General features: G+C 38.0%; 1 protein-coding gene across 1 annotated transcript in view; it reads left to right on the top strand.

Annotated features, from left to right (window-relative positions):
- LOC141338547 (cytosolic 5'-nucleotidase 3-like) overlaps positions 1 to 26,890 on the top strand; it is a 31,797-nt gene that overhangs the window by 3,569 nt on the left and 1,338 nt on the right. The window contains exons 3-7 of the mRNA XM_073844123.1: positions 3,278 to 3,347; positions 4,455 to 4,501; positions 13,433 to 13,518; positions 22,133 to 22,222; positions 22,306 to 22,468. Of these exons, the coding sequence (XP_073700224.1) occupies positions 3,278 to 3,347; positions 4,455 to 4,501; positions 13,433 to 13,518; positions 22,133 to 22,222; positions 22,306 to 22,468 (456 nt within the window). The remainder of the gene's footprint in view (positions 1 to 3,277; positions 3,348 to 4,454; positions 4,502 to 13,432; positions 13,519 to 22,132; positions 22,223 to 22,305; positions 22,469 to 26,890) is intronic.

Raw genomic sequence — 26,890 nt, 5'->3', positions numbered from 1 at the left:
CATGTATTGATTTTAACAGTAAACCTGTTTGTTTGCCAAAAATTAAAAGGGTTTATTTTTCATTTGATTAAAAATAAATGTCTATTCTTTCATTTGATAATCAGAAAAATAAAAACACACAAGAATTTCAAAAAAAAAAAAAAGCAAAAGATTGTGGAGCCCTATTGTTCAAAATGTTAAAACAGAGTTTTGGACTTATTTTTCCACTGAAATGAATGTTTTCGTTACTACACAAAGTAGGCTAAAGTACTGCGAAAAAAAAAGTAACGTGGTTACATGGTTTAATAATTTTTTGTTATTAAAATTGACAAATTGAAGTTCCTGTTTAAAAGTTTACAGATAGATGGCTAATTTGTATGCCATTGATATGTTCAGTGTTCATGTAAACTGTTTAATAAACACTTCTGGCACTTTTTTCGAGTCTCTTCATTAGTTTTGTTTTTCCTGTAAATGATTCAATAAATACCGTACCGTGTCATTCATACCGAGGTATTACCGTACCGTGAAGTTTTGATACCGTTACATCCCTAGTAGAGGATAAAGTGCGCATTCTACTCTTTTCCACGCGATCGACCCGGGTTCAATTCCGCCTTCTGGCAAGCTTTTTTTTCTCCCTTTTCAAATCTCATATCATATTGGAAAGGCATTTATTTTTAATAAAAAAAAATTAAGGAAATAATGTAAAAGTTAAAAATAAAGTATTGGTTAGGGTAGATGTAGGGAGGGCTTATTGTCCTAATAAGGCAGCATCCATTTAATAAATTAAATTGAAATTGTAATTTACATTCAATATGTAATTACTGCATACTGTTTTAATGAACTACAATACTGAGGTGCAGAGAATTGCATCTATTTGCAATAAGTATTAGAAATAGCAGAACATGGTCATACTGTGATACGTTAAATTGAACTAAAACAAAATACAACGAGGTGTCTGTTTTGCAACAAGGTGGGGACAGTTCTGTTCATAACAGTAGATGTGAAAAGGGACAGGTACAAGAAAGTTAGTGAACAAAAGAAAAGACACACAAAGTGTGAAGAGACTGAACATGAAAATATGAAGTGAAGGTGCAGTTCAAGAGAGAACCTTTAATTAGTTTGCACAACCCCATCCTCAGGTTTTAAACCTTTTTTTTTTTAATGTGATGGCCATACAAAAAATAGAGTTCTGGATAAGAGTTGAGATTTTTTTCGACCTGAAATTTAGCAACAGTCCTGCCCTGTTCTACATGGTGGTTATTCAGTCTTGATGCATTCATTAGCTAACAAGATTGTATGTTGTTTTGTCGTGTGTATGTGTCAATATGACGTAAGGTCCAGTTACCAGTGTGACACTAAAACAGGTAGTAGTAATGGGTACTTTTTACTTAAGTACATGTCTGAGCCCATACTTTAGTATAGTACTGACTACACTTTTTTACTCGAGTTTTTTTATGCATGAGTGTCTGTACTTCTACTTGAATGAAGGATGTGTGTACATTTGCCATCTCTGTACACCTGTGACAGTTTTCAATTGGAGTAAATTAATTACTGTCTTAACAATGTGTTTCTCTGCAAAGTTAGACAACAAGCTAATTTAGGAAATGGATCTCCAATAAATGTACCAAGGCATAGCTTTTCTTCAATTTAAAGGAAGTTATATGATGATAAGAAACAAAGAGATATTATTGAAATGGCTGCAAATGCTTTTTTTTTTGGCACGTATAAATGCAGTTGACAGTAAAGCACTGATTTTGTGCTAGTAAATGTACTAATAAATTGTCATTATATACATGCCCTCACATTATTTAAACACCTGTATGGCTGTATGCTTTTTTTATGACTTTCTTTTGTAAACCACAACAGAAAATGTTATGAAGAATGTTGGTAACCAAACAATAACAAACGTTTCTGATACAGCCATTCGTTCTTCCTTCATTTCACAGTCCCCAGATCTGGTTCTGAATTATTTGACTAGCCAAGTTTCCTTTTACTGTTTTCAACACGTTTCTTTGAAAGAGCTGTGTGATCTGGTTAGCCAAATACTTCAAACAATTTACTTCTCTACCGCTGAGATTATAAAAGCCACTAATTGTCTTAAGGATGCTGTTGTACAGCCTTTGCTTAAGAAACAGGGTTTGCTGATTGAATCAGGTTTTAATGCTAATCATCGCACTTTGAGTTTACTTTGTTGAAAGTGTTCAATAATATCTTACTTGTGATTTGTTCTAGTAAAAAGGCTGTATTGATGTTAGTAAGATTTACTGCTGTCTTTAATATTGTTCATTATAATGTTGTTCTTTGCCGTTTAGAAAAATTAGATTTATATCACGGGTACTGCTTACGATGGTTTAGTTCATATCTTACCTGTAGTGTTTTTCTCTTCCTCTGTGCCTTTTATTAGTAGAGTATCTCAGGGCTCCACTATGTCCCTGCTTAGCTTATGTTTCTGCTTCATAATATTTTTTAGGAGGCACAATGTTTCTTTTTTATTTTTATGTTGATAATACTCGGCTTTATTTGCCGTTCAAAGCTGGTGACTTTTAAACCTTTGCTGGAGTGTCTCAAGGACATTATGAAATATCTAATCTCTAATCTCTAATCTAAATATCTATCTCTGGTTCCCCAAAACGTGCAGTCTTATTGATGGTGGTTTTATTAATGGTATTGTGATAATTCCCCTTTAATTTTTTCTCAGGTAAGAAACCTTGGTGTCATCTTGGCTTCAGAATTCATCCAAGCAAATTAATTATGTTGTTTTTATCAGTTACAATTAGAGCTGGACGATATGGCCAAAATGTTCAGTTGATATTGATAAATCACAATAAATGTAAAATCTTTATTTGAGTATGCGCCCATTTTGGTTCATATCCAAGTAGTCCCAAAATAACACATTTCAGTACACTTAGATCCTTAAAATAATCTTAAAAAGCATAAAGATTTTTTTTTTTTAGTATATTAAGTATTTACAATTAGTGTGTGAAAATAGAGCACTTTAAGTACTTTATGGAAGTGCTTTTTTTAGCCTTGGATAGGTTCCTGCCTTTATAATTGCTACGTTTTTAATTAAGTGAAAATTTAAATGTAGTTTTTATGCTAATTGAACTTACTTGAATTGAACTACTCCAACCTTTACTTTGTATAGACAATAAAATGTGATGTATCTCTCTAGATATGTTAGAGTTTGAATTTTGAACTGATTTCTCACAATGCAGATGTTTTCTATTGAATACAAGGTTCAGATGTTCTCATGTATTGACATGGGTATTTGATGCATTTTTGTTTTTTTATGTTGTAGGTAATCTCCGATTTTGATATGACTCTCACCAGGTTCGCCCACAATGGCAAACGCTGCCCTACTTCCCATAGTAAGTACAACAATCACTAATTTTGCCTTTTGTTTTTCTGAGTTAGTTGTCCACCAATCAGTTAGTAGTGTTACTTTTTTTGTTGACAGCATGCTGGGTGCTTTAGCTGTTAGACTTTTTGCTGGTCCCTATGACTAAAATTACAAAAGGGCTTTATATAATAAATAAGCTTGAATATTTAAGAAAAGAAAAGGACTTGATCTTATTTGATTATTTTTATTTTATTTTTAACCTTATAAATATAGTAAACAAAATATGAATTTATATGAACAACATTTCCACTGTATGTCACATTTCACAGCTTGATGTGGACAGAACGTATTATTGTAAACTTTTCTCAAGTAACATCTCACAGATATAAAATATATCTCAAGTAAATAACAGGAAAAGAAAACTTAAATATGCAAATATATGTAAACACTTTAAGGAAATATCAAACAGTTTTTTCCTTCAAAAATACAAAATATAAACAATTACAATTCTTGTATATTGAAAGTGATCACTTATTGTTGAAAATATGAAGCAAATGTTAAATATTTTGTCAGACAAAATATCAAATCAATTCAAATAAATAAACATTGAAAAATAAAACAAACATAAAACTTGTGGGTGTTTCATTTTAAGGTGGTGAAACAGATTGCTAGTGAGTACATTAGCATGACAGTTTGCAAATCACCTTTTTCTGCTCGTTGTCAGATTTTGCAAAACCGAACCAAGTCCACACAACAGATGTTGCACCTCTTTTAATGAGTACCTCCTCCTGCTCAGGATTTTCTTTTGAGCCCTCCTCGTCTGTTTGTTTCTCCTTTCCATGTTTTTACAACCTCCCAGCGTATCCTTCAGTCTTGCATTCAACGGTTTGACCAGTCTCAGCCTCACGCGTGCTGCACGTGATTTGGCCACGCCCACTTATTTACATTTCGCGGTATACACGGAATAAAAAATTATTTTACGGTACACATTTCATTCAGCGGTAACGATATATACCGTCATACCGCCCAGCCCTAATTGATGCTATTGAACACTGAAAGCTGCAAATAATCTTCAACCTGAATAAAAGATTTTGTCTTCTGTTGTTAAAATGAGTCATAAATTATATGCTTTCAGATATTCTGGACAATAGCAACCTGATCAGTGAAGACTGCAAAGCCAAGGTGAGAAAGCAAATGTTTTCAATAATTAATATTTTGAGCTTACATTTAGTTTTGACTCAGAAGCTCTGTTAGATCACTGTCCCCATGCCTAGACAATTAAAGGTGCCATAGAATGAAAAACTGAATTTACCTTGGCATAGTTAAATAATAACTATGACACCCAGCTCTACCTCACCACAAAGCCCTCATCCACTTTACCACCCACTACCCTCACTGATTGTATTGCTGAAATAAAATCCTGGTTTACCCTCAACTTCCTTAAACTTAACAGTGATAAAACTGAGGTTATCCTCATTGGCAGCAAATCCATATCATCCAAAACTAACAGTTTCTCCATCACAGTTGATAACTCCTCCATCTCACCTTCCCCTCAGGTTAAGAGTCTAGGTGTCATCATTGATAGCATACTATCATTTCAACCACACATCAATAACATTACCCGGTCAGCCTACTTTCACTTAAGAAATATTAATCATCTCCGTTCATCTCTTACCCCCTATTCTGCAGCCATTCTTGTCCTAGTGACCTCCCGTCTAGACTATTGCAATTCACTTCTCTTGGGTCTTCCTCACAAATCCCTCCATAAACTTCAACTAGTCCAGAATTCAGCTGCCCGAATCATTACCCGAACCCCTTCCATTCATCACATCACTCCTGTCCTCCAGCAGCTCCACTGGCTCCCTATCCAGTTCCGTATCCAGTTTAAAGTCCTCTTGCTGACATTCAAAGCCATCCGCAATCTCTCCCCTCCTTATCTATCTGACCTCCTTCATGTTTCCATTCCATCTCGCTCTCTCAGATCCTCTTCCTCATTACACTTGTCTGTTCCACCTGCCCGTCTCACCACAATGGGGAGCAGAGCATTTAGCCGCTCTGCTCCCCGCCTCTGGATTTCCCTCCCATCTCATCTTAGAAACATGGACTCATTTCTTCATTTCAAATCTGGACTCAAAACCTATCTGTTTAAACAAGCCTATTCATTGTAAAATCCATTAATTTTTTTTTAAATTTATTAATGTATTAATTTTTATGTATGCCTGTACGGTGACCTTGAGTGTCAGAAAGGCGCCTTCTAAATAAAATGTATTATTATTATTATTATTAAAACAGTTCAGTACATGGACATACCATGAGTCTCAAACACCATCGCACCATTGTTTCCTCCTTCTTATATAAATCTAGTATTTGCAAAAGACCACCGAAAATTAGGTCAATTCCAACATAACATCGACTGTTACGCAACATCCCCGGGATCGTTAACAATTACGCCCCCAACATTTGCATCGCCCAATCATTGGTAACGTCTGCACATCAGTAAAACAAGGCAAGCCACTGAAGGGACACGGTTAGCTTAATGCTAGCGGTAGCCTGTTACATTGCAATACATAGGATTTCACTTACCACAAATAACAGAGAGATGACTGCGCTGATGATGGTGAATGATTTACAGATCCCGAGTTTCACTGAGAATCAGCTGAACTTATGTGGTAAGAAGCACTCCCTCTGCATTATAACGTTACACAGAGCACATGCATCACAGTAATGAGACTAAAATGTCTGCGATTCAAAACGACAGGTTCAACAAACCACATATTAAAGTGAATTCAGTCCTCAGATGAGAAAGAACGACGGCGCGTAAGTGTCTACTTTAATACTATTTCAATAGGCGATCGTTACTTAGAGTTGCCGCTAAAAGCACTTTGTCGTTTCTGTTTAATTACTTATTCGTTAGTATTAATATTAAGCTGCTGCCTAAAGCACTTTGTCGTTTCTGTTAATTACTTATTCGTTAGTATTAATATTAAGCTGCTGCCTAAAGCACTCTGTCGTTTCTATTTACTTACTTATTCGTTAGTATTAAAGGTCCCATATTGTACACATTTCTGGAGGTTTATTTTATTTGTTGATGTCCTTAAGAATATATATTTGCGGTATAAGTGCCAAAATCCATCTCAATATATTTTTACAGCTCCTTTTTTAGGAGCTCTGTCAAAAACAGGTCGATTTTGGCCCATCTAATTAATATTCATGAGCCTCTCTTCTGATTGGCCTGTTGTTTTCTGAGGGACGCACAACCAGGCCAATTACAGGTAACTACGGTCATGTATGCTGTAAGCGTAATAAGCGAGCTCAGAGCAATAGAGAAAGATGATACTCAACAGGATATTTTATAATGATCATTAATGTTTTTTCTTTTACAAACACCGAATGCAGTAAGCTACATAACTGTTGCTTTAGTAAAGCCCCTTTCACAATGCGCGCTGATTCTGGAAAATTACGGGAACTGTGCGAACCAAAGCCAGAACCTAAAGGCAGTGTTGTAGTAATGATGCACGTTATCAAGCGACTCTTCACAACGAAAAATAACGTTACGTGCAAAGTGGAATGAAGCAGCGATCATCAGGCAGAGCCAGCTCCTCACTATCAGCGCTGAAGCACAGTTTGTTCAGGTTAGTTTCAGTTTAGTGAAACGTACGCGTCGCATTACATCTCACATCCAAACGTCACATGTCTTTATGGTTTGTGTGTACAGCACGCACAGATTCCGGAAAACAACTGTGAATGAACCAAATTAAACAATTCCGGAACAAATCGTGGGACACATTATCCGTGTATTTACCGGAATCGCTGTGTGAAAGAGGCTGAAGTTGACGTGCCGCTGGTCTCTTATATTAACGTTGTTCTGAAGCCTGTGTAATGATCGTAGCTTGACATCTATCGACTGAACAGGGTTTTCTCCACTTGTTTTCGTGTTGTTGTTGCTCAATAATGGAATGGATGCGTTGTTGTCTGGGGGTTTGACAAAAGGAGGGTGGGACGTTGGTTGGTGACTGAAGGCGGTGACTTGAGTCGATCGGACGTCACATCGTTACGGAAGTCACAGCGGCTCGTGAAAATGAACAGCTACTTTAAACAGGCTGTGTGCAGTTTACTGTGGATTGACTGTTTTGAAACTCATATGGTAGTTAGATAGCCCCTAGACCTTAGTTATCATGAAAAAAGCCAGGAAATTTTGATTTTGACAATATGGGACCTTTAATATTGAGCTGCTACTAAAAGCACTCTGTTGTTTCTATTTAGTTACTTATTCGTTAATGTTAATATTGAGCTGCTACTAAAAGCACTCTGTTGTTTCTATTTACTTACTTATTCGTTAGTATTAATATTAAAGGTTGTATCAGCGATTTCTAGCCTGAAACATAAAGTGTAAAATTCAGCTTATCTTTCATCACGATCCGCTCGCTGCCTGCCCCATAAATTGTCTGTGGAAAAAAACGCGTCTCTCTGGTCAGCCTAGGGTCCGAGATATGCCAAAAAAACAATCGGCACTACCAACCTTTCCACAGCAAAAACAAACATTGTTCCAACCAATCAGCGTCAGGGGTTTGGTGTTGTGGACTTTCGCTCCACCTCCCTCACATCCCTGCACCAGTAGGAAAGTCCACAACACGAACCCCCTGACGCTGATTGGTTGGAACACGGTTTGTTTATCTGTGGTTATTGTTGATAGCGCCGATTGTTTTTTTGGCATATCTCGGACCCTAGGCTGACCAGAGAGACGCGGTTTTTTCACAGACAATTTATGGGGCAGGCAGCGAGCGGATCGTGAATAAAGGTCAGCTGAATTTGACACTTTATGTTTTAGGCTAGAAATCGCTGATACAACCTTTAAGCTGCTGCTAAAAGCACTCTGTCATTTCTATTTACTTACTTATTCATTAGTATTAATTTTGAGCTGCTTCTAAAAGCACTCTGTTGTTTCTATTTAGTTATTGTCACGGTTGAGAGATCACACAACAAGGTAGCTCAGTGCAGTGGCCCCGGAGGGTGGATTTATTAAATATTTGTGCTCAAAAGTGGGGAATAAAAGGTGCTCGGTGCGATCCAGTTCTGGTGCTTTTGTGAAGTCCTCGTGTCGGTGAAGGGGGTGTCCAGGCGTGCGTGCTGCGGCCGTCGGTCACTCGCTGCCCTTCTGCGTGACAAAAGAGAGAATGTTAGTACCAGAGCGATCTGCATGAGACGAGAGTCTGTCTGAATGAGAGCAGCGGCGGCGTCTTATGCTGCTGGCTGATGAGCGGCAGCTGGGACCGATCGGCCGCTGATGAGAGCGTGCAGGTGTAGATTGTCCGTTGCCAGGGCGACGCTGATGAGCCCAGAGACACTCGTCACATTATTCATTTGTTTTATTTACATCGAGTCACTGTTGAAAAGGAGTGTTTCTTCTGTTATTTGCCTTGCTAGTGTTTTTGCTTTAAATTATAGTTTTTATTGCAATCATTAAAATTAATAACTGAGCGGACGGCCAAGGGAAGCTTTTGTTATTTCAGATCGTTCCCTTCTTGAGCTATTAAAAGCGCAAAGCTGTTGCTTTTTGAGTTTCGATTGAGCCATTTTGCGTGCGGGCGATACATTTGCGGCTGACTGAGCCTAGGAGGCGTCCCTAGCTGTTATCAGTAAAGCATTGTTTGGTTGTCTATTTAACTGCGTCAGACCAGCTGAAGCGTCAGCTGAAGCGTTCAGCCTCCTCGCGTGAAGACCGACGAGAGTACAGACCTGCGACTTTTCCTGCGCAACTTTGAAGACCGACGAGAGTAAAGACCTGCGACTTTTCCTGCGCGACTTAACTGAGCAACGAAACCGACAACGCACTTAAGTACTCCTTTCCTGTATTTCACTCGTCTTTCTGTCCTCCTCTATCATGTGTTTCCAACTCATTCCGGTGGTCTCTACACACCGCACTAATATCACGCACACGTCGACGCAATATTTCTAACCTGCGTCTTATCGACACCTCTTCCACTGAACCTTTCTCTTTCACGGTTGGACTCTGGAACTGTCAGTCAGCTGTCAACAAAGCTGACTTCATTTCAGCATTTTCTTTGCAATCTGGCCTGAGCATTCTAGGTTTGACTGAGACCTGGATTCGTCCAGAAGACTCTGCAACCCCAGCTGCTCTTTCTAATAACTTTTCCTTCTCTCACACCCCTCGTCACACTGGAAGGGGTGGGGGTACAGGACTTCTTATTTCTGACAACTGGAAATACTCAACCCATTCTCCTCTATGCAATTATAGTTCATTCGAATCTCATACAATCACTGTAACATCTCCTATCAATCTCCACATTGTGGTAATTTACCGCCCTCCTAGTCAACTTGGCATCTTCTTAGAAGAGCTGGATGGGCTGCTGTCCTCTTTTCCAGAGGATGGCAGCCCACTTCTAGTCTTTGGGGACTTCAACATTCACCTTGACAAACCCTATGCTGCTGACTTCCATTCACTTCTAGCTTAATTTGATCTACAACGCGTCATCACTACATACACTCATAAGTCTGGTAACCAGCTTGATCTCATTTACACGCAAAATTGTATTTCAGACAACATTGCGGTCAAACCCCTACACATCTCTGACCACTTCTTCATTACATTTGACCTACATCTTGCTACTTGTGCACCCCCAACCCCTCTACCTGTTACTTTTAGACGAAACCTACGCTCTCTCTCACCCTCCCACCTTTCTTCTTTAGTATCCTGCTCCCTTCCCTCTCCTACCCACTTCTCATCCCTGGACACTAATGCAGCAACTGACACCTTATGCTCCACTCTTACCTCTTGTCTAGATGATATATGCCCTCTCTCCTCCAGGCCAGCACGACCTGCTCCGACAACCCCTTGGTTATCTGATGTTCTTCGTGAGCATCGGTCCAAACTTAGGGCAGCCGAGAGAAAATGGCACAAATCTAAGGATCCATCTGACCTCAGTATGTATCAGTCTATGCTCTCATCTTTCTCTACCCAAGTACATACAGCCAAATCTTCATACTTCCACAACAGGATCAACAATTCTCCGGACGCACGCAACCTTTTCAAAACATTTAATACACTGCTTTGTCCCCCTCCACCACCTCCCACAACTTCTATAACAGCTGATGACTTTGCCACATTTTTTACAGACAAAACTACATCTATCAGTAATAAGTTCTCAGTTCCACACATACAGGAACTAAAATTGACCACACTAACGGCTGGAACTCCCCTCTTCTCCTTCTGTGCTTACTCGGAGGCAGAAGTAACCAAACTTTTCCTCTCCAGCCATCCGACGACATGTCCTTTAGATCCTATCCCCTCACACCTTCTCCAAGCAATCTCTCCTACAATCCTACCGGCGCTCTCACATCTCTTCTCACAGGCACTTTCCCCAGTACATTTAAGCAGGCCCCCACTGCTCAAAAAACCTACACTTAACACATCACTCATTGACAACTACAGACCTGTCTCTCTCCTTCCATTCATAGCAAAAACACTGGAACGGGCTGTTTTCAACCAGCTATCCTTATTCCTCTCACAGAACAATCTACTGGATTCTAACCAATCAGGGTTCAGAAGCGGCCATTCAACTGAGACTGCACTACTGTCTGTCACTGAAGCCTTGCGGACGGCAAAAGCTGATTCCAAATCATCAGTACTCATCTTGCTGGACCTATCTGCAGCTTTTGACACGGTGAATCACCAGATCCTCTTGTCCACCCTCTCATCGCTGGGCATCACAGGGACTTCACTTCGCTGGTTCAAATCCTACCTCTCTGGTAGGTCTTTCAGAGTGGCTTGGGGAGGGGAGATATCCAAAACTCATCAACTGGTCACTGGGGTTCCTCAGGGATCAGTTCTTGGACCTCTCCTTTTCTCCATATACACTACATCTCTGGGCCCCATCATTCAGGCACATGGCTTCTCCTACCTTTGCTATGCTGATGACACACAGCTCTATCTTTCTTTCAAACCAGACGATCCATCGGTAGCCGCACGGATCTCAGGTTGCCTGGCGGATATCTCTGTATGGATGAAGGAACACCATCTACAGCTCAATCTAGCAAAGACGGAACTCCTTATCTTTCCTGCCACTGCATCTTTACAACATGACTTCTCCATCCAGTTAGGTTCATCAACAATTACCCCATCGACTTCAGCCAGAAATCTTGGTGTAATCTTTGACGACCAATTGACTTTTAAAGACCACATAGCTAAGACTGCTCGATCTTGCAGGTTTGCATTGCACAACATCAGAAAGATCAGGCCCTTCCTAACAGAGTATGCTAGACAACTCCTCGTCCAGGCCCTGGTCATTTCTGCAATGCTCTTTTAGCTGGTCTTCCAGCAAGTACAATCAAACCTCTACAAATGATTCAGAATGCAGCAGCACGACTGGTCTTCAATGAGCCCAAAAAGGCCCATGTCACACCTCTCTTCATATCACTGCACTGGCTACCGGTTACAGCCCGCATCAAATTCAAGACACTGATGCTGGCATATAGGACAGCCACCGGATCATCACCTGCCTACCTCCATTCACCTACGAATCTACACTCCCTCCAGATGTCTGAGATCCTTTAGTGAAAGACGCCTCATTGTACCACCACAGAGAGGTATTAAATCACTGTCCAGAACATTCTCGTTCAATGTTCCTGCCTGGTGGAATGATCTTCCCACCCTTATCCGGAATGCAGACTCCTTAACAGCTTTCAAGCGACTGCTGAAAACCCATCTTTTTCGACACTATGTGAAAAAAAAAAAATTCTCCTCTCTTCTTGATCCTCCCTTTCTAGCCTGTTTTTCCCCTCTTTCTTGATCTTCTCCTTCTAGCCTGCACTCTTCTAACAACGCCTGATATATGGTAGTTTTGAGCTCTTCCTATGTTGATCTGCCTCCTTAGGATGAATCACTTGTTGTATTCCCAATTGTAAGTCGCTTTGGATAAAAGCGTCGGCTAAATGAATAAATGTAAATGTAATGTAAATATTAAAAGCGGCTAGAGCCCCTAATTAAATATATTTTTTGTCAATGTGCCAGCTATAGAGTTGAGCCGCTCTGTGAAACAGCCAATCAGAGCAGAGCTCATTAATATTCATGAAGCTTCCAAATAAGGCAAAAACAGAGCATTTCATTCTTGGGACAAATCCTAGGGTTGTAAATGGACTTGTAAAACCGTTTCTGGACATTTTTTGCCCTTTCCTATGCCATATACCTTCTATGTAGATATCAGAGAACAATTTAAAATATTCTCTCAATGCATTCTATGGCACCTTTAAGATCCAGCCCCGGACGCCAGATCCCATCAGAAAATATCAGTTTGTTGACTGAGGAAAAAGTATTAAAAGTGAAGAGCAGAAGCAGGAGATGAAGTTATGATGGTAAAAAGGAGCAGAGTTTATTGAATAGTCTTAGTTGCGTATGTTTCAATGCTCAAACTTCGTCTGAAGAACACAGATCCAACAATTATTGTTATACCAAACTGTTTCAAAGCAGCATCCCATGTACCTTGAGGTTCATAAACATTCCCTCATATCTCTTATTATGAGGACAAACAGGCCGTGAAACCACACAGTCATAAGACTAACCAACAATGGAAAAATAATAATATAACATAATATAAATGACTAATCAATTAATAAATCAATGAAATGGATATATAAATGACTATAATGATTATTATAAATTATAATAAATGAATGAAGAATATGGAAAAGAAAGTAAAACACAACACAAATGTATGGTTGCTCTCTTGAAGCAACACACGCAGTTTGCATTTGAGGATCCTCAGATCCTTCAGCTCTTACACTGTAATGTGTCTGATGTGAAATTAATTACCAACCACTTTGAGCAACCACCAAAACATCCCTGTTTATTTGCCAGCTGCAGGGCTTTTGTGAAAACATACTTCTGTTATCTAATCTGTTTTATTTCTGTTCATTTTTTTTTCAGAAGCAGAAGTTTCAGATAATCCCTAATTTGCATAAATGCTATTTGTCACAAACACTACTTGTTCTGTGTGCAAGTTTTACAGATATAATTATCTTACCTTAACTTAGCTCTGTATAGATTTCTTTTTGATGACCAGGACAGTCTTGACATTTTTGAGAGTTGTTTTTCTGCAGCTAAAGAATCTTCTGGACACTTACTACCCTATAGAGATTGACTGCACGTGCTCAGTGGAAGAGAAGTTACCACTCATGGTTGAATGGTGAGATACATCTACTCATTGCACAACTTATCTCTCAACAACACAAGGTGAGCCTGTGATTCCTATGGGGGTCCAAGTCTGACAATTATTTGTTATATTGGTTGAAATTGTTTGTAGGAATGCACCAAAGTATCACCCAATATTGTCTACATTGTTGTGTAGAATACACGGCTGTTGAAGCTAACGTAATAATAATCCATTAACGCAATCTAATTGAAAAAAATGCACTGTTAACGCCAAGGGCGTAGATTTGCTCTGGACATTGGTGGGGACCTATGACTCCACAGAACGTTCTGGGAACGTTAGTTTTTGGTTCCCAGAACGTTCCCTATTGGTTAGCCAGGAAAGTTTTCTTTATGTAACTAGAACGTTCCCTTTAGGTTAGGGGAACATTCTGGGACCGTTCCGGGACCGTTCCGGGAATGTTCTTAGAACGTTTTTTAGGTTATTAAAAGAGAACCTACAGGGAACGTTCTGGGAACGTTCTCATTTGGTTCCCGAAAAATTACCAAATGGGAACCATATGGGAACGTTCTGTGTTTGCTGGGATGCCATATAAACAGCAATCATTTTATTTCACTTTTTCTGAGTCTTAGTGTGCAAATCTCGAATCAAATCATTAATGTTTGCCAAGTCAGTGAATGCATTTTAAAAACTATTTGTGGGAAGTGGATTGTCTATTGGTGAACTGTCAACAAAATTCTAGCCATGGCAATATTAGTATGTAGCATATCAATTTCTTTCACAAGACAAATAGTCGTCATTAGATTAGGAGAACTGACAGGGATAATATTTATACTTTTACATTTAGCTGTTTAATCTGCTGTTAGTTTTAAGTCCGTATTCACAGACTATAGCTGGCCCTGCTATAATGAATGTGCGTCAAAGTGGTAAAAAAACACTAGCACGTTAACTGTTGTCTTTACTTTGATGGACTTTGATGGATTCACTAGCGAACTTGAAGTAACTTACACTTTTCTTGAAAAAAAAAATCTCCTTGTGTCCAGCTTCTTTTTTTTTTGCTGCCGCCATCCTCACATGTATGTCACCCAACACACCTTTTTGCACGGGAAATTTGGCGCTGCTTGTATCTTAATGCAGCCATAGCCTCTCACATGATAGCAGGGAAAGGCACATAATCAAACTGCTCATAGCCTATGTGTTTTGGGGGCGGGAGGACTCAAGGAGAGAACGTGATTTATCCCTTTCTGCGTGTCTAGGTTAATGTTGACAGCGCATTTTTTTTTTTTTTTTTAAGTGGATTAAATTAATGGTGGGGACATTTCAATGTTAGGAGGATATTGGTGGGGACACATCCCCTCCGAAATTTACGCCCCTGGTTAACGCCTCATAAAGGCTCACTGAGATGATACAGACATAATAAGTTTTCATGCAATTCTTCTGGCAGAATAGATTTATTTACGGAAATATCTTATCATTCCCTGTTGTGTCCATGTAATGCTCACTGATGTTTTATCTAAAATGCAACTGCCCTGTGTTAGTGTGGACAAGGCCTTCTCAAATCAACACGGCTTGCCTAAAATAAAATCTAGAGATATAAAACACTTCAAGCATATCACAATGATAGTTTAAACACGTAACCTAGATAAATTTGCACTGCCAGGTGCATATCCAAGTGTTTGTGCGGAGAATGGAGAATTCTGTCACTGGTGTTTTTGTTTCCCTGCTAATGTCACCTTTGGCTTGAGTAGTTGTGAATGCTTCTTTCTTTCATTTTTGTTGGCTTGCACAGACACTATTGGAAGAGAGCTGAACCGGCATGATAGCATAATTAAATCAACAACGAACTGACTGAACTGAAAAATGTACTGTTTTAAATTGCATTCTTGCACATTTCTTATTAACAATGCATACAATTTAAAATACACTGTCATTTTTGCTCATACAGATAAGAGCAATACATCATTCGGAGTGGTAAATTGTCTACTTTTATTTATGTGCACTCACAATATCAACAGAACATTGTGCTTTTGTAAAATAAAGAAAAAAAACTGGATGCGCTTTTTGCAGGAGAAAACAAAAATGAACCAAAACTCAATGAATACTTGCCTCACAGACATGATAGATACATCTATAGAAAGTTTTAAATTACTACTTTACAATTAAATAATTCAAATCGAAAAAACTAAATCCCTTTCATTATGTAAACCGTAATGGTGCATTTCTCTCTAACGGCGTGTCCAATTAGCAAATGGCGAGTCAGGGTTCTTTGCAAGACTAAAACAGAAAACATTTGTTTATTAATAAATCAAGTATCCGTTAACACTTTTCCCACAACACATTCATGATAATTTTGGTAAACTCTTTTTGGTGCTTTGCTGCAAGCTTTAGACTATTCAGGGATGTGATTTTTCTGGATTAATCTGGAATTCCGGATTTTTCGAACTGAAAATGTGACCTATGTCACGTATTTGCGACCGTTTGCAAATGGCGGATGGCGAAGTATGATTGGTCAAATCACCTGTCAATCAAGCTCCCTGATGCGCAGTGTAATGCCGCGTTCCAGGCAACCCGTAACCCGTGTTTTTCCGACCTTCTACCAGTGAAAGTGCACTGGAACGGCAGTCAAATCCGTGACTTCCCACTCGTGAACTCGTACTAGATCGATGTACTCCCAGTTACGAGTTCTGACGTAACACAGCCTGCAAAACCACTTGTTTATGCAAGTGGCACACAGTGGAAAAATAGAGCTTAGGACAATATAACGTTGCAATCAAATTAATAATAATATAAAAATAATAGTAATTCATAAATGTGGCCAGGCAGTTTGGCGTGACTTGCCTGGAACGCTACAAAGTCGTGAGTCGTGGTTTGAAGTGGTGATTTACCAGTTAAAAAACCTGCCTGTAACGCAGCATAAGTTACCTCAGTTGCTCTCGCGCTACAGTGGTATCGTGACAAGAACATCGCCGGATCGGATGATCTGGGTATGTATTATTGCTTGTGTCCAGGGATGTACTGGCCATTGATAGAACCGGGACATTCCCGGTGGGCCGGTGGAGTAGTGGGCCGATCGCCGAAGCGAGGAAGACCTCCGCCATTATATGCGCGGTTTTAAATTACAGCACATTCGAAACTGCAAATAGCCCAAAATTGTGAATCAGCGGGATCAGTCGCCCGCGTAGCGCTGACGAACGTGCCCTGCACTTCCAACACAATGTAAAGTGATAAACAGTGCAAGTTGCTTGATCCATTCAGATATAACACAGAATTGTTTTATTTAGTCGTGTGATATGAGAACATTAAAGGTTCTGTAGGTTCTGCTGGGCTTGGAAACTGCATGATGAGGTAAAGTGGAAAATGCCAATATAAAATTACTGTCGTTTTTTTTATTATTATTACTGTTTATTAAAAAAAAAACATATTACCATAGTAATGTTTTCTTGTGACCAGCATCTTACTAATATCAAAGAACGTTGCTAATACTAGTCAGTTAATATCTGGATTCTAAGCAATAATTTCTTTCTTTTTATGTTTAGTTGTAACTAACTTTAATTGGAGTAAAATGTAAATTCAACAAGACCCTGGTTAAAGAAAAATACCAGTGTCTGTTATATAAATTAGATGTTTACTACAAATATTAAAGTTCACCCAAACAGTTCACCCAAAAATAAAAATGGTCATCATTTACTCAACATCATGTAATTTCAATCCTGTATGAACTTCTTTCTTCTGTGGAACATAAAGGAAGATACTTTGAGAAATTCAAGAAATGTTTGTCTATAGAGTAGAAATCAAGGGTAACCACATCTGTTTGGTTACATTCTACAAAATATCTTTTGTGTTCCACAGAAGAAAATAAGTGATATGGTTTTGGAACGACATGAGGGTGAGGAAATTATTTTTATTACAGAATGATTTTTTATTATTACAGAATTTATTAGCAATTAATTTCTTGCAATCTAGCTCAAAATCAATGCTTTACTGCATGCATTTCTATGTGACAAAAATGCATTATTAAGTTTGTTGCATTTTAATTCAGTAGTATCTATCATTATTTGCTTATTTCCTGTTTTATTTATTTATTTACTCCAATTAAAGGCCCTATAACCCAACAAAACTTTCCCGGGGGCTGGATTTGTCCAGGGCCAAATTTCAACCCCAGTCCAGCCCTGCTTGTGTCTATATATAACCTATAAGTTACTAATTTGACTTTGTTGTCGATTGATTAGATCAGTCATTCCCAAAGGCGGGGTCCCGACCCACAAGTGGGTCGCGGGAAATATTGTATGGGTCGCCAAGTCGAGCACTATTTTTCAGTGCGCTATATACTCTTGATTAAAATTTATATGTGTAGTTCACCTATTAGCCGCACGAGGGAGCTCGTTGTTTTCTTCTTCTGCTTTCTTTTTTTTGTTGTTGTTCTTTAGCTGCGCTCTGCATCGCCTGTTTCATACTCCGTCTGCAGTGCGTATGCGTTGCGTATTTTTTTCCGCACCCATGTTAACGGATTGGAGCGTTCACACTGCACGCGGTTGCAGTCCAGCAGTGCGTCCCAGAAGCAGTGCGTTTGCAGCAGAACAGCGATCATTTCGGCAGAGTCTATTTTTTGCTGTGCTGCAAGCGCTGCATGTGCTGAATTAAAGTGACAGCGCATTGTTCGCTGTAAAAATGAACATGGATTGACACGAAAATGTCCCATAAATGCATATAAATGAAGTCCACTTTTTCACAGTCAACACGTGGCTTTTTGGCTAGGTTTAAAATAAGGAAAAGTGCAGTTTTAAAGAAAAAGGCAACATTGCAAAGCATTGTTTTTAATAAAGATTTAATGCGAAAGAAAAGCATGAGAGCCGACTGTTTCTGTCTGTGGTAAGTTTTAATTAAAATATTTTTTGATAGCCCAATTTCATTTAGAAAAGGAAGCTATAGCCTCCCTATGTTGTGTTTAAATGTGTTGCAACTTGCTTGAGCAACTTAATATACAAATCTAGAAGTCAAGTGCATTGAATAATATGTTGTTTTTTATTGAGTTTAAACGTGAAAATGTCTGTTACTGTATTAGTGTACTGTGATAAAAGAGGATCACAATGCTGAAAAAGCACTTGTGGATTTGAAATCAAAATAACGGATAAATATTGTGTTTGTGGTAAACAGCATTTTCTGCAAATCTGCATTTTACTTAAATAAAAAAAATGTGCTTTGTCAAATATCTGTATCTCTTTTAAATAGTTAAGTGGAAGCATGACCTTAAAAATGGTCATACATATTTTGTTAATGCATAAATTCTCTTCGTGATATATGAACTATATGGGCTTAATGTTTATTGGGTCACAAGGATTTATCGACTTTAAAATGTGGGTCCCCAGAAAAAAAGTTTGGGAAACACTGGATTAGATGATCGATTTTGAGTGATTTTCTACTATGGCAGGATGTTTAAGCTACTTTAACATTAACTTGTATTTGCTAGCTATTAGGGATGCTCATTTCGGTTAATTTTCCCAAACGACAACCACAAATCATTATCCGATTATTAACAGTTAACTGATAAGTGGTAAGTTAACACTTTTCAATAAGGTTCATTCAGCGCTGCCGCTCCCACCACGCGCATCACGCACTGTGCGTAGGGTACCGAATTCCTGAGGGGGCACCAAAAAATAGTCTAATGAAAAATCAATAATTATATTTTAATTATTATATTAAATATATAGCTGACTGAATCTGAATTGTTGTCTTAGTATATTTTCCTGCTTTTTTGTCCTTAGCCAATCACATGCCTGACTATTGCATGTGTTTGAACGTGGAATAGACTATAGCTGGCCTAATAATTTAAGGCTCTTTATGGGAGAAAATTCCTGAGATTTGTGGTTAAAACCAGTGGTTAAAATCACCAGCCATGATGAACACAGTATCTGAGTGTGAAGAGCCGAGTCTGGCCCTTTGTCCAGGAGCAAGGTTTTCGTAATAATCAGAGCACAAAATTCTCTTATCCCACACTGGATTGTAATTCTGGTTCTTAGCTTGTCCGGTTTTCGAGTGAACGGACATTAGCTAGCTGCAGACTAGGTAGCGGTAGTCATGAAGCTCTAGCCTTAAGCCTGGCATGTACCCATCTTTCCTACCTCGTCTCTGCTTTGGACACCCGTTTAGTCTCTGCAGCTCATCTAGTTGATGTGGTCTCCACTGAAATTCAGGGCTGTAGAGGTCGTCTCTAGGTCCTAAACAACCATCTGGGCTGGATCCGGGGGACTGCAGTGACCATTTGATATGGATACAGTCTGAATCTGGGTGGCCAGCATGACCTCTAAATAGGAATGTAACAGACTAATATTAGTGTAGATTCCCTTCTTCTTATGATGCAATGAGTGCATCGCGTGTTAACCAGTTCCGGCTGATCTAATTAATGCAGCCTAACAATCTTTTAATGCATTGAATTATATAAATGTGATAATGTGTTGCATGTAAAGAGATGGGTCTTTACTCTAGATTTAAACTGACAGAGTGTGTTTGCCTCCTGAACATTGTTAGGTGGATTGTTCCAATATTTGGGCGCTAAATAAGAAAATGATCTGCCACCTGCAGTTGATATTGATATTCTAGGTATTATCAAATTGCCAGAGTTTTGAGAGCGCAGCGGATGTGAGGGACTATAATGTGATAAGAGCTTGCTCAAGTACCGAGGAGCTAAACCATTCAAGGCTTTATAAGCAATTAGCAAGATTTTAAAATCTATATGATGTTTAATAGGGAGCCAGGCCATACTTTCTGGTTCTTGTAAAAACTGCTGCTGCAAAAGCGAGTGTGATGTAAAAATGCAATCACAAGCATGCAAGCATTCAGCTTTTTTATTGTAAGTCATGTCCAATTCTGTGCCGGCTGAGCTACCGAGCAAGCTTTTTACATCTGGAAAGCAAAACATATGGAGCTGTAGTTATAACTACGAAAATGATTTCAAGTGCTTGCTGTTTTACCGCCTATATTGTTAATTTCTCTTGAAAACTTCAGTAATATGTACTTATTGGTACATTTTTTGCATCTTGCAGAAAAGTTCCCAAAAGTAAGTTTTTGTCCTGTCCAAATAGATTAGGTGTGTAGTAAATAAAAAAATCCAGAAAATTCATCCATCCATTATAAGGTTAAATGAAGAAAAACTTTACACTGTGACCTGAAACTTTTTTTGTTGTTGCCTTTTTGTATTTACACCAATTACAAGTTGCTATTAGGGATGCACCGAATATTCGGCCGAAAATGGCCCAAAAGCGCATTTTCGGTTTTCGGCCGAAAGACTTTTATCACCGAAACAACACGGCCGAAACAATATGTTGACGCAAACAGAAACCGCAGCCTGCACATGCTTGTCTGAAGCAACACATCTGCAATGTGGACGTATATCAGTATATCCGAGCAAGACCCACGGATAGCGATTTGCAAAACATGTAATGCTGAAATTTCAAGAGGGGTGTGTCTGCAGTGATGAGAGCAGAGATCGAGACAGATGCAGCTTTCAGTGAGTGAAAAACAATGGCTTTACGTTGGTGTTACGCCACAATATTTTAAAGATATGTCCTTGCTATATACTGTATTTTTATAAATATTTATGTTTTAAACCATGGAGGTGAGCCAATGGATATCACACAAGCAACGTGAAAACTGCGCAATATGTTAAAGCGAAAGTAAAAACTGACAGTGCTTTCAGCATCTGATGTGCATTCTCTCAGAGACAATAAGAGGCGATTATATTTTATATGCTGATATTAATTTAGTCGCCTAATATTTTTCTTGTGCCCTGAACATGGTGGGAAAAAATAAAAAGGAACGTATTTTGTGTAAGGTTTTTTTTTTTTGAAAGACTTAAATAAAGCTCTTAATTTTCATTGATGACTACAGTTTTATTTAGGGGTTAAGAAAGTCTTAATTATAATTTCAGGTCGTCTTAAATGTGGGGACTGAAAGACAAGAATTGCGATGAAACTTCAAAAGGCTATCCATTGAATAAACATGAGCGCTGCACGTTTCACAGTCATTTGCTGCGCTGCTTTGTGTAATATTATTCTGACAGCGCCTCCTGCTGGAAGAGAAACGCATAGAGTTGTAAATGTGAACTGATGGATCCACAAGATAATGTGTTGTAAAAATTAAACAATTTAAACAAAGGCAGTAAAATATATGTATATGTTATTTAAGTAATATAATACTTGATTGATAATAATTGTTTAAATTAAAATAATTGATTTATTCTTTGAAACTCTAATATTAATTTATGCAATTGCAATGCTTTGATTTTAGTAAGATTAGTACACAGTCATAGCCATAAATGCAATGGTACTAATAATTGGCATAATTCTTTCGGTGTTTCGGTTTTCGGCCAAGAATTTTCATTTCGGTGCATTCCTAGTTCAGTGTTAAATAAATATTTTGAAATTGTATTTTTGTTATTTGATTTATTTCTCTGAAAAGCAACACAAAATAGTAAAAAGCAAATTTTTACTATTTAATTATTGTAATGGTGAAAAAATTGGCAAAATAAATGGAAAAAAATGCGAAACACCGCGTTCGGTATTCGGCTTCGGCCAATAATTTCATTTCGGTGCATCCCTAGTTGTTATTCATTAATTGTACTTAGCTGTATGTCTGTGTGTGTCTGTGGGTGCAGGTGGACTAAAGCTCATGAGCTCCTTGTGCAGCAGAAGATCATTAAGGATCATTTGGCTCTAGCTGTGAGAGAGTCTGAAGCCATGCTGAGGTCAGACCATTAACAAAACTAACAAGCGTTTGTGTTGTAGTGGCTGATGATATCACTTAAAATATTGATAATGTGTTTGTCAGGGATGGATATCAGCAGTTCTTTGATCATCTCCATCAGATGTCTGTTCCTCTGCTGATCTTCTCTGCTGGTGTTGGGGATGTGTTAGAGGAAGTTATCAGACAAGCTGGTGTGTTCCATCCTAACGTCAAAGTCTTCTCCAATTACATGGACTTTGACGAGTCTGTAAGTTTCTTTTCAAACATTTGTCAATGTAATTCACGGTTATGGTTTAAATGATTTTCAGTACATTCTTGTTTAGTTTTAATTTCTTAAATTATTGAAAATGTTTCATTTGTGATATTGAATAGCCATTTATATGTTAAACAGACATCATTTGTGAGACCATAAATAGTTAAAAAATATTGTTTACTGATACTTTTGTTTTAAAGAGAAATATCCGAAGAACAAATAATGCTAAAACTAGTGTTTCCCTTCATCAAAACAGTCACATAGAACATGCCTGCCTGAGTGCCAAATTTTTTTTCCCCAATGTTTGCATGCCTCTACCTCTAGAAGTCAAGTCAGTTTATTTAACAATACAGATTGGGTCAAAGTAGCTTTACAGTATTTAACAGGAGAATAGTGTGTCAATAAAGGACTATAGTTTAAGTCAGTTCATCATTGATTCAGTGAAATCAGTGACTACGTTTACATGGACACCAGTAATCTAATTAATGACCTTATTCTGAATAAGACAATAATATGATTAAGCTGTTTACATGAGTTGCTTTTAGAATATTCCTTTCATGTTCCCGTTTTACATGTTATAGTACATAGATCGGTTAATGACACACATCATTAGGTCCACACGCGACACTATCAGTTCATCTTCCTTATAGACTTTTGGATGTTTCGGTTTTAATTTTACAAAAAGCTTGAAGTGGCACTGGACATATGCAACAAATATTTTAGAATGTGTGAGTTAAAATTTGCCGTGGTCGCATTTGTGCGAGTGCATGCTGTGCTGCTCCAAAGCGTCTGATCCATACAGCGAGCATTTCAGAGCCAGTCAGTTTTTAGGAGAAAAAAAAAAAACACGCAAGCACAGTCACTGAAAGCCAGTTTAGTTTTACTTTTTTTGTTTGTTTTCATTTTGAAAACCCTGTTATCTTTGCCGTTTACCTCACATTACGCTTTGGAGGCTTTCATTTATATTTTTTATTAATTAATTTGATTGCACAGTGTTTGCGCGCCCTGTAATAAATTGTTTAGTCGGCATATAACACAGCATGCGATGGAGTCCATTCCTCGTCTTATTAGTTTTTGTTAATAAATGCTACATAAACTAGTTTTATTTTATTGTTGTTATGCTGTTTAAATAACAAATCCATCTTTTAAGAATTTGTTTTAATCTTAAAATTGATAGGTGTAGCCTATATATGTAAGCAAAACCAAGATCATGAATTCGATAGTAAAAGTGAAAAGCATCCTAAGACATTCCAATAGCGGAAATCCCGTTCACAAAATTAAAATCACAAATAATACTAATGAAAAAGAACGGGTTGAATGTTAAATACGTTTTCATAAAACTATAAATTATGATAACAGACGAACTATTTATCAGCAATGAGCATTGATTAATCCCATGTTGTAGCAAAAAAATAAATAAATAAAAATGAAACCAAAGCATATGCATGTGCGACCAACTGAGAACGTTATGCAGCGTTCCAGGCAACACGTTACCCGTGTTTTTCCAAACTTCTACCCGTGAAAGTGCACTGGAAAGGCAGTCAAACCCGTGAATTCCCACCCGTGAACTCGTAACGTTACTAGATCGACGACGTACTCCCAGTTCCAAGTTCTGAGGTGACATAGCCCGCGAAACAACAATAAAGCCTCTAGGGGTGCGGTGTTTATGCAAGTGGCACACGGTGGCAAAATAGAGTTTAGGACAATATAACGTTGCAGTCAAATTATTAATAATATAAAAATAATAAATGCTTGGCGTGACTTGCCTGGAATGCTAAAGTCCTGAGTCATGGTTTGAAGACGTGATTTACGAGCTCAAAAACCTGCCTGGAACGCAGCATTAGTGTGTATCCTGTCACAAAATGTGGCGAAAAGTCCTACACAAGGGGAATAGTCTGATTAAGGTGTGTACATGTCTTCCATAATGCGACTAAAATAGGAATACTCCACCTGTCTTAATTCGATTTGTGTTTACTCCGATTATGACTTTAGTCGGATTAAATTAATCAAAAATCTCAGTTTACATGGTTGCTTCTTAATCAGAGTATTGTCTTAATCGCATTAAAATCGGAATATTGTTGTCCATGTAAACGTACTCATTGAGCATCTCAGTTTAGTTCAAATATTATCTGTGCAATCAAGTCGATGATATTGCTGGAAATTAAGTGTCCCCAACTAAGCAAGGCAACGGCAACGGTGGCAAGAAACCAAAACTTCATCGTAACAGAAATGGATAGGGATGTAACGGTATCAAAACTCCTCGGTATGAATGGCACGGTACGGTATTTATTGAATCATTTACAGGAAAAACAAAACTAATGAAGAGACTCAAAAAAAGTGCCAGAAGTGTTTATTAAACAGTTTACATGAACACTGAACATATCAATGGCATACAAATTAGCCATCTATCTGTAAACTTTGAAACAGGAACTTCAATTTTTCAATTTTAATAACAAAAATTATTAAACCATGTAAAAAAAAAAAGTTTCAATTTAGTATTCTTGAAAACTCAGAAAAAAAAAATTAAAATACTTATTGCAGCTGGCCTATTTATCAAGTCATGCGACCACGGTAGTATCGAAAAAATTTGCTATTGGGGTACGACGGTATTTACAATACTGTTACATCCCTAGAAATGGAGAAAAAAATCTTTGGGTGAAATCAGGCACAGTCAGGGGGCCAGTATAATAAAGTGTACCCATCCATAATTAAAAAAAAAATGCCTTACACGTCGTAGCGGATGAACTAACCCTTTAACTCCAGGCTGCAGCAAAGTCGGTTTGTGCAGAGGACTCATCTGGTTCCTGTGGTCTTGTGTCAATGGCCATTTAGATAACAAAGTCCTCACTGGGATCTGTCTCTGGGGCTCATCTTCAGTGAAATCATACCAATATGCTGATTTGCTGCTCAAGAAACATATCTGATTATCAACATAGAAAACAATTGTTCCTTTTCATTTTATTTATTTATTTATTTATTGTGGAAAGCATAATATATTACCATTCAAAATACATTTTTTAAATACTTTCATTAACAAAGGACTAATTAAACTGATCAAAAGTAACAATATATATTTTTAATAACATTATACATATCTTTAAAGTAAAAATTCAGTTATTTTGAACTTTCTATTCAACAGAGAATTTTGAAACAAAAAATGTATTATGATTTCCATAAAAAAAAAAAAACAGTTTTAAATCAACATAATATTTCTCAATATCACTATTACAGCAGCCTTGATGAGCAGAAAGACTTGTTTCAAACATTAAACATTTTTGACCAGTTGTGTGATATGGGTGGTGTATAGGGTTGGGAATCGAAAATCGATTCCGATTCTGGAATCGGATACTTAAGATAAAGAATCGGATACTTGTTATAAAATAAAAATTTCGATTCCTCTTATCGATTCCTAGGTGCATTTTTTCATCTAGCGATCTGCCAGGACCTTCCGCGCGTGCAACCTGCCAGGACCTTACGCGGTAATGTAAACATCCCTCCCATGGATCGCGGTAAGCGTTTAAAAGTGTGTCTACGCTTTGTAAAAAGCGAAGACAAATCTACCGCTGCACGCAAACTTCATCTTAGAGATCTTCAAGGGACGGATTTTAGTCCTGTGCCCGCCCGCTCCAGAAGGAATATATGTTATTTCGTTCCGCAAAAGCCCACATAAAAGTAACTTCTACCCCCGCGGGAAGACAGGTATCTACTTCATCTCTTGGCTGCATGAAACAAACCCTCCCGGTAATGTAAAGGCAAAGATGACCAGAGTAATAGTAACGAACTCGCGCGTGCCTAATGTATTCATTCTTGTAAATCGGAGTCGTACATTAGGCACGCATAAGTCCGCTGTTGATTCACAAACTATTCATGCTTTCGGGACTCTGATCCATAGTATTTTTGCGTGAAATTTCGAAATATTCGCATAGTTTTCAAAATAAATGTCCTGTGAGTTTTTTATAATGAATGCTTACCCATAGAGGTGGATCGTAAGGGTCAGTGGTGTTTAAGCACATATGAGCACCAGCATATTTACAATGTATTTACTGTATTTTTCATTTATATGTTTATTTTATAATAAATACAAACAGTAGATATTCAGTCACTTAAGAAAGAGTACTCTGAAGTTGTGAAGAATTTCTGAATTAAATAATTTAGGTGCTTTAAATCTGTATATGTATATTCAAAAATAAACACCTTTAGAGGAAATGTCAGGCATAGGGGGGCCTTGCAAAATTGACCCAAGAAGAAGGGAGCCCTGATATAAAAAAGGTTGAGAACCCCTGTAATAAAATAATATGTTGCAAGCTAGCACTGAAAATAAACATGTTTGATATATTAATGTTTGGCTTTTTTTTTTTTTTTTTAACTAAACTGGAATCGAAACTGGGAATCGAAAAGAATCGGAATCGATAAGTG

Source organism: Garra rufa, chromosome 7 (genome assembly GCF_049309525.1).
Source record: "Garra rufa chromosome 7, GarRuf1.0, whole genome shotgun sequence".
Taxonomy (NCBI): Eukaryota; Metazoa; Chordata; class Actinopteri; order Cypriniformes; family Cyprinidae; genus Garra; species Garra rufa.
Note: the sequence above shows the minus strand (reverse complement) of the source record. Positions and strands in the feature narration are given on the sequence as shown.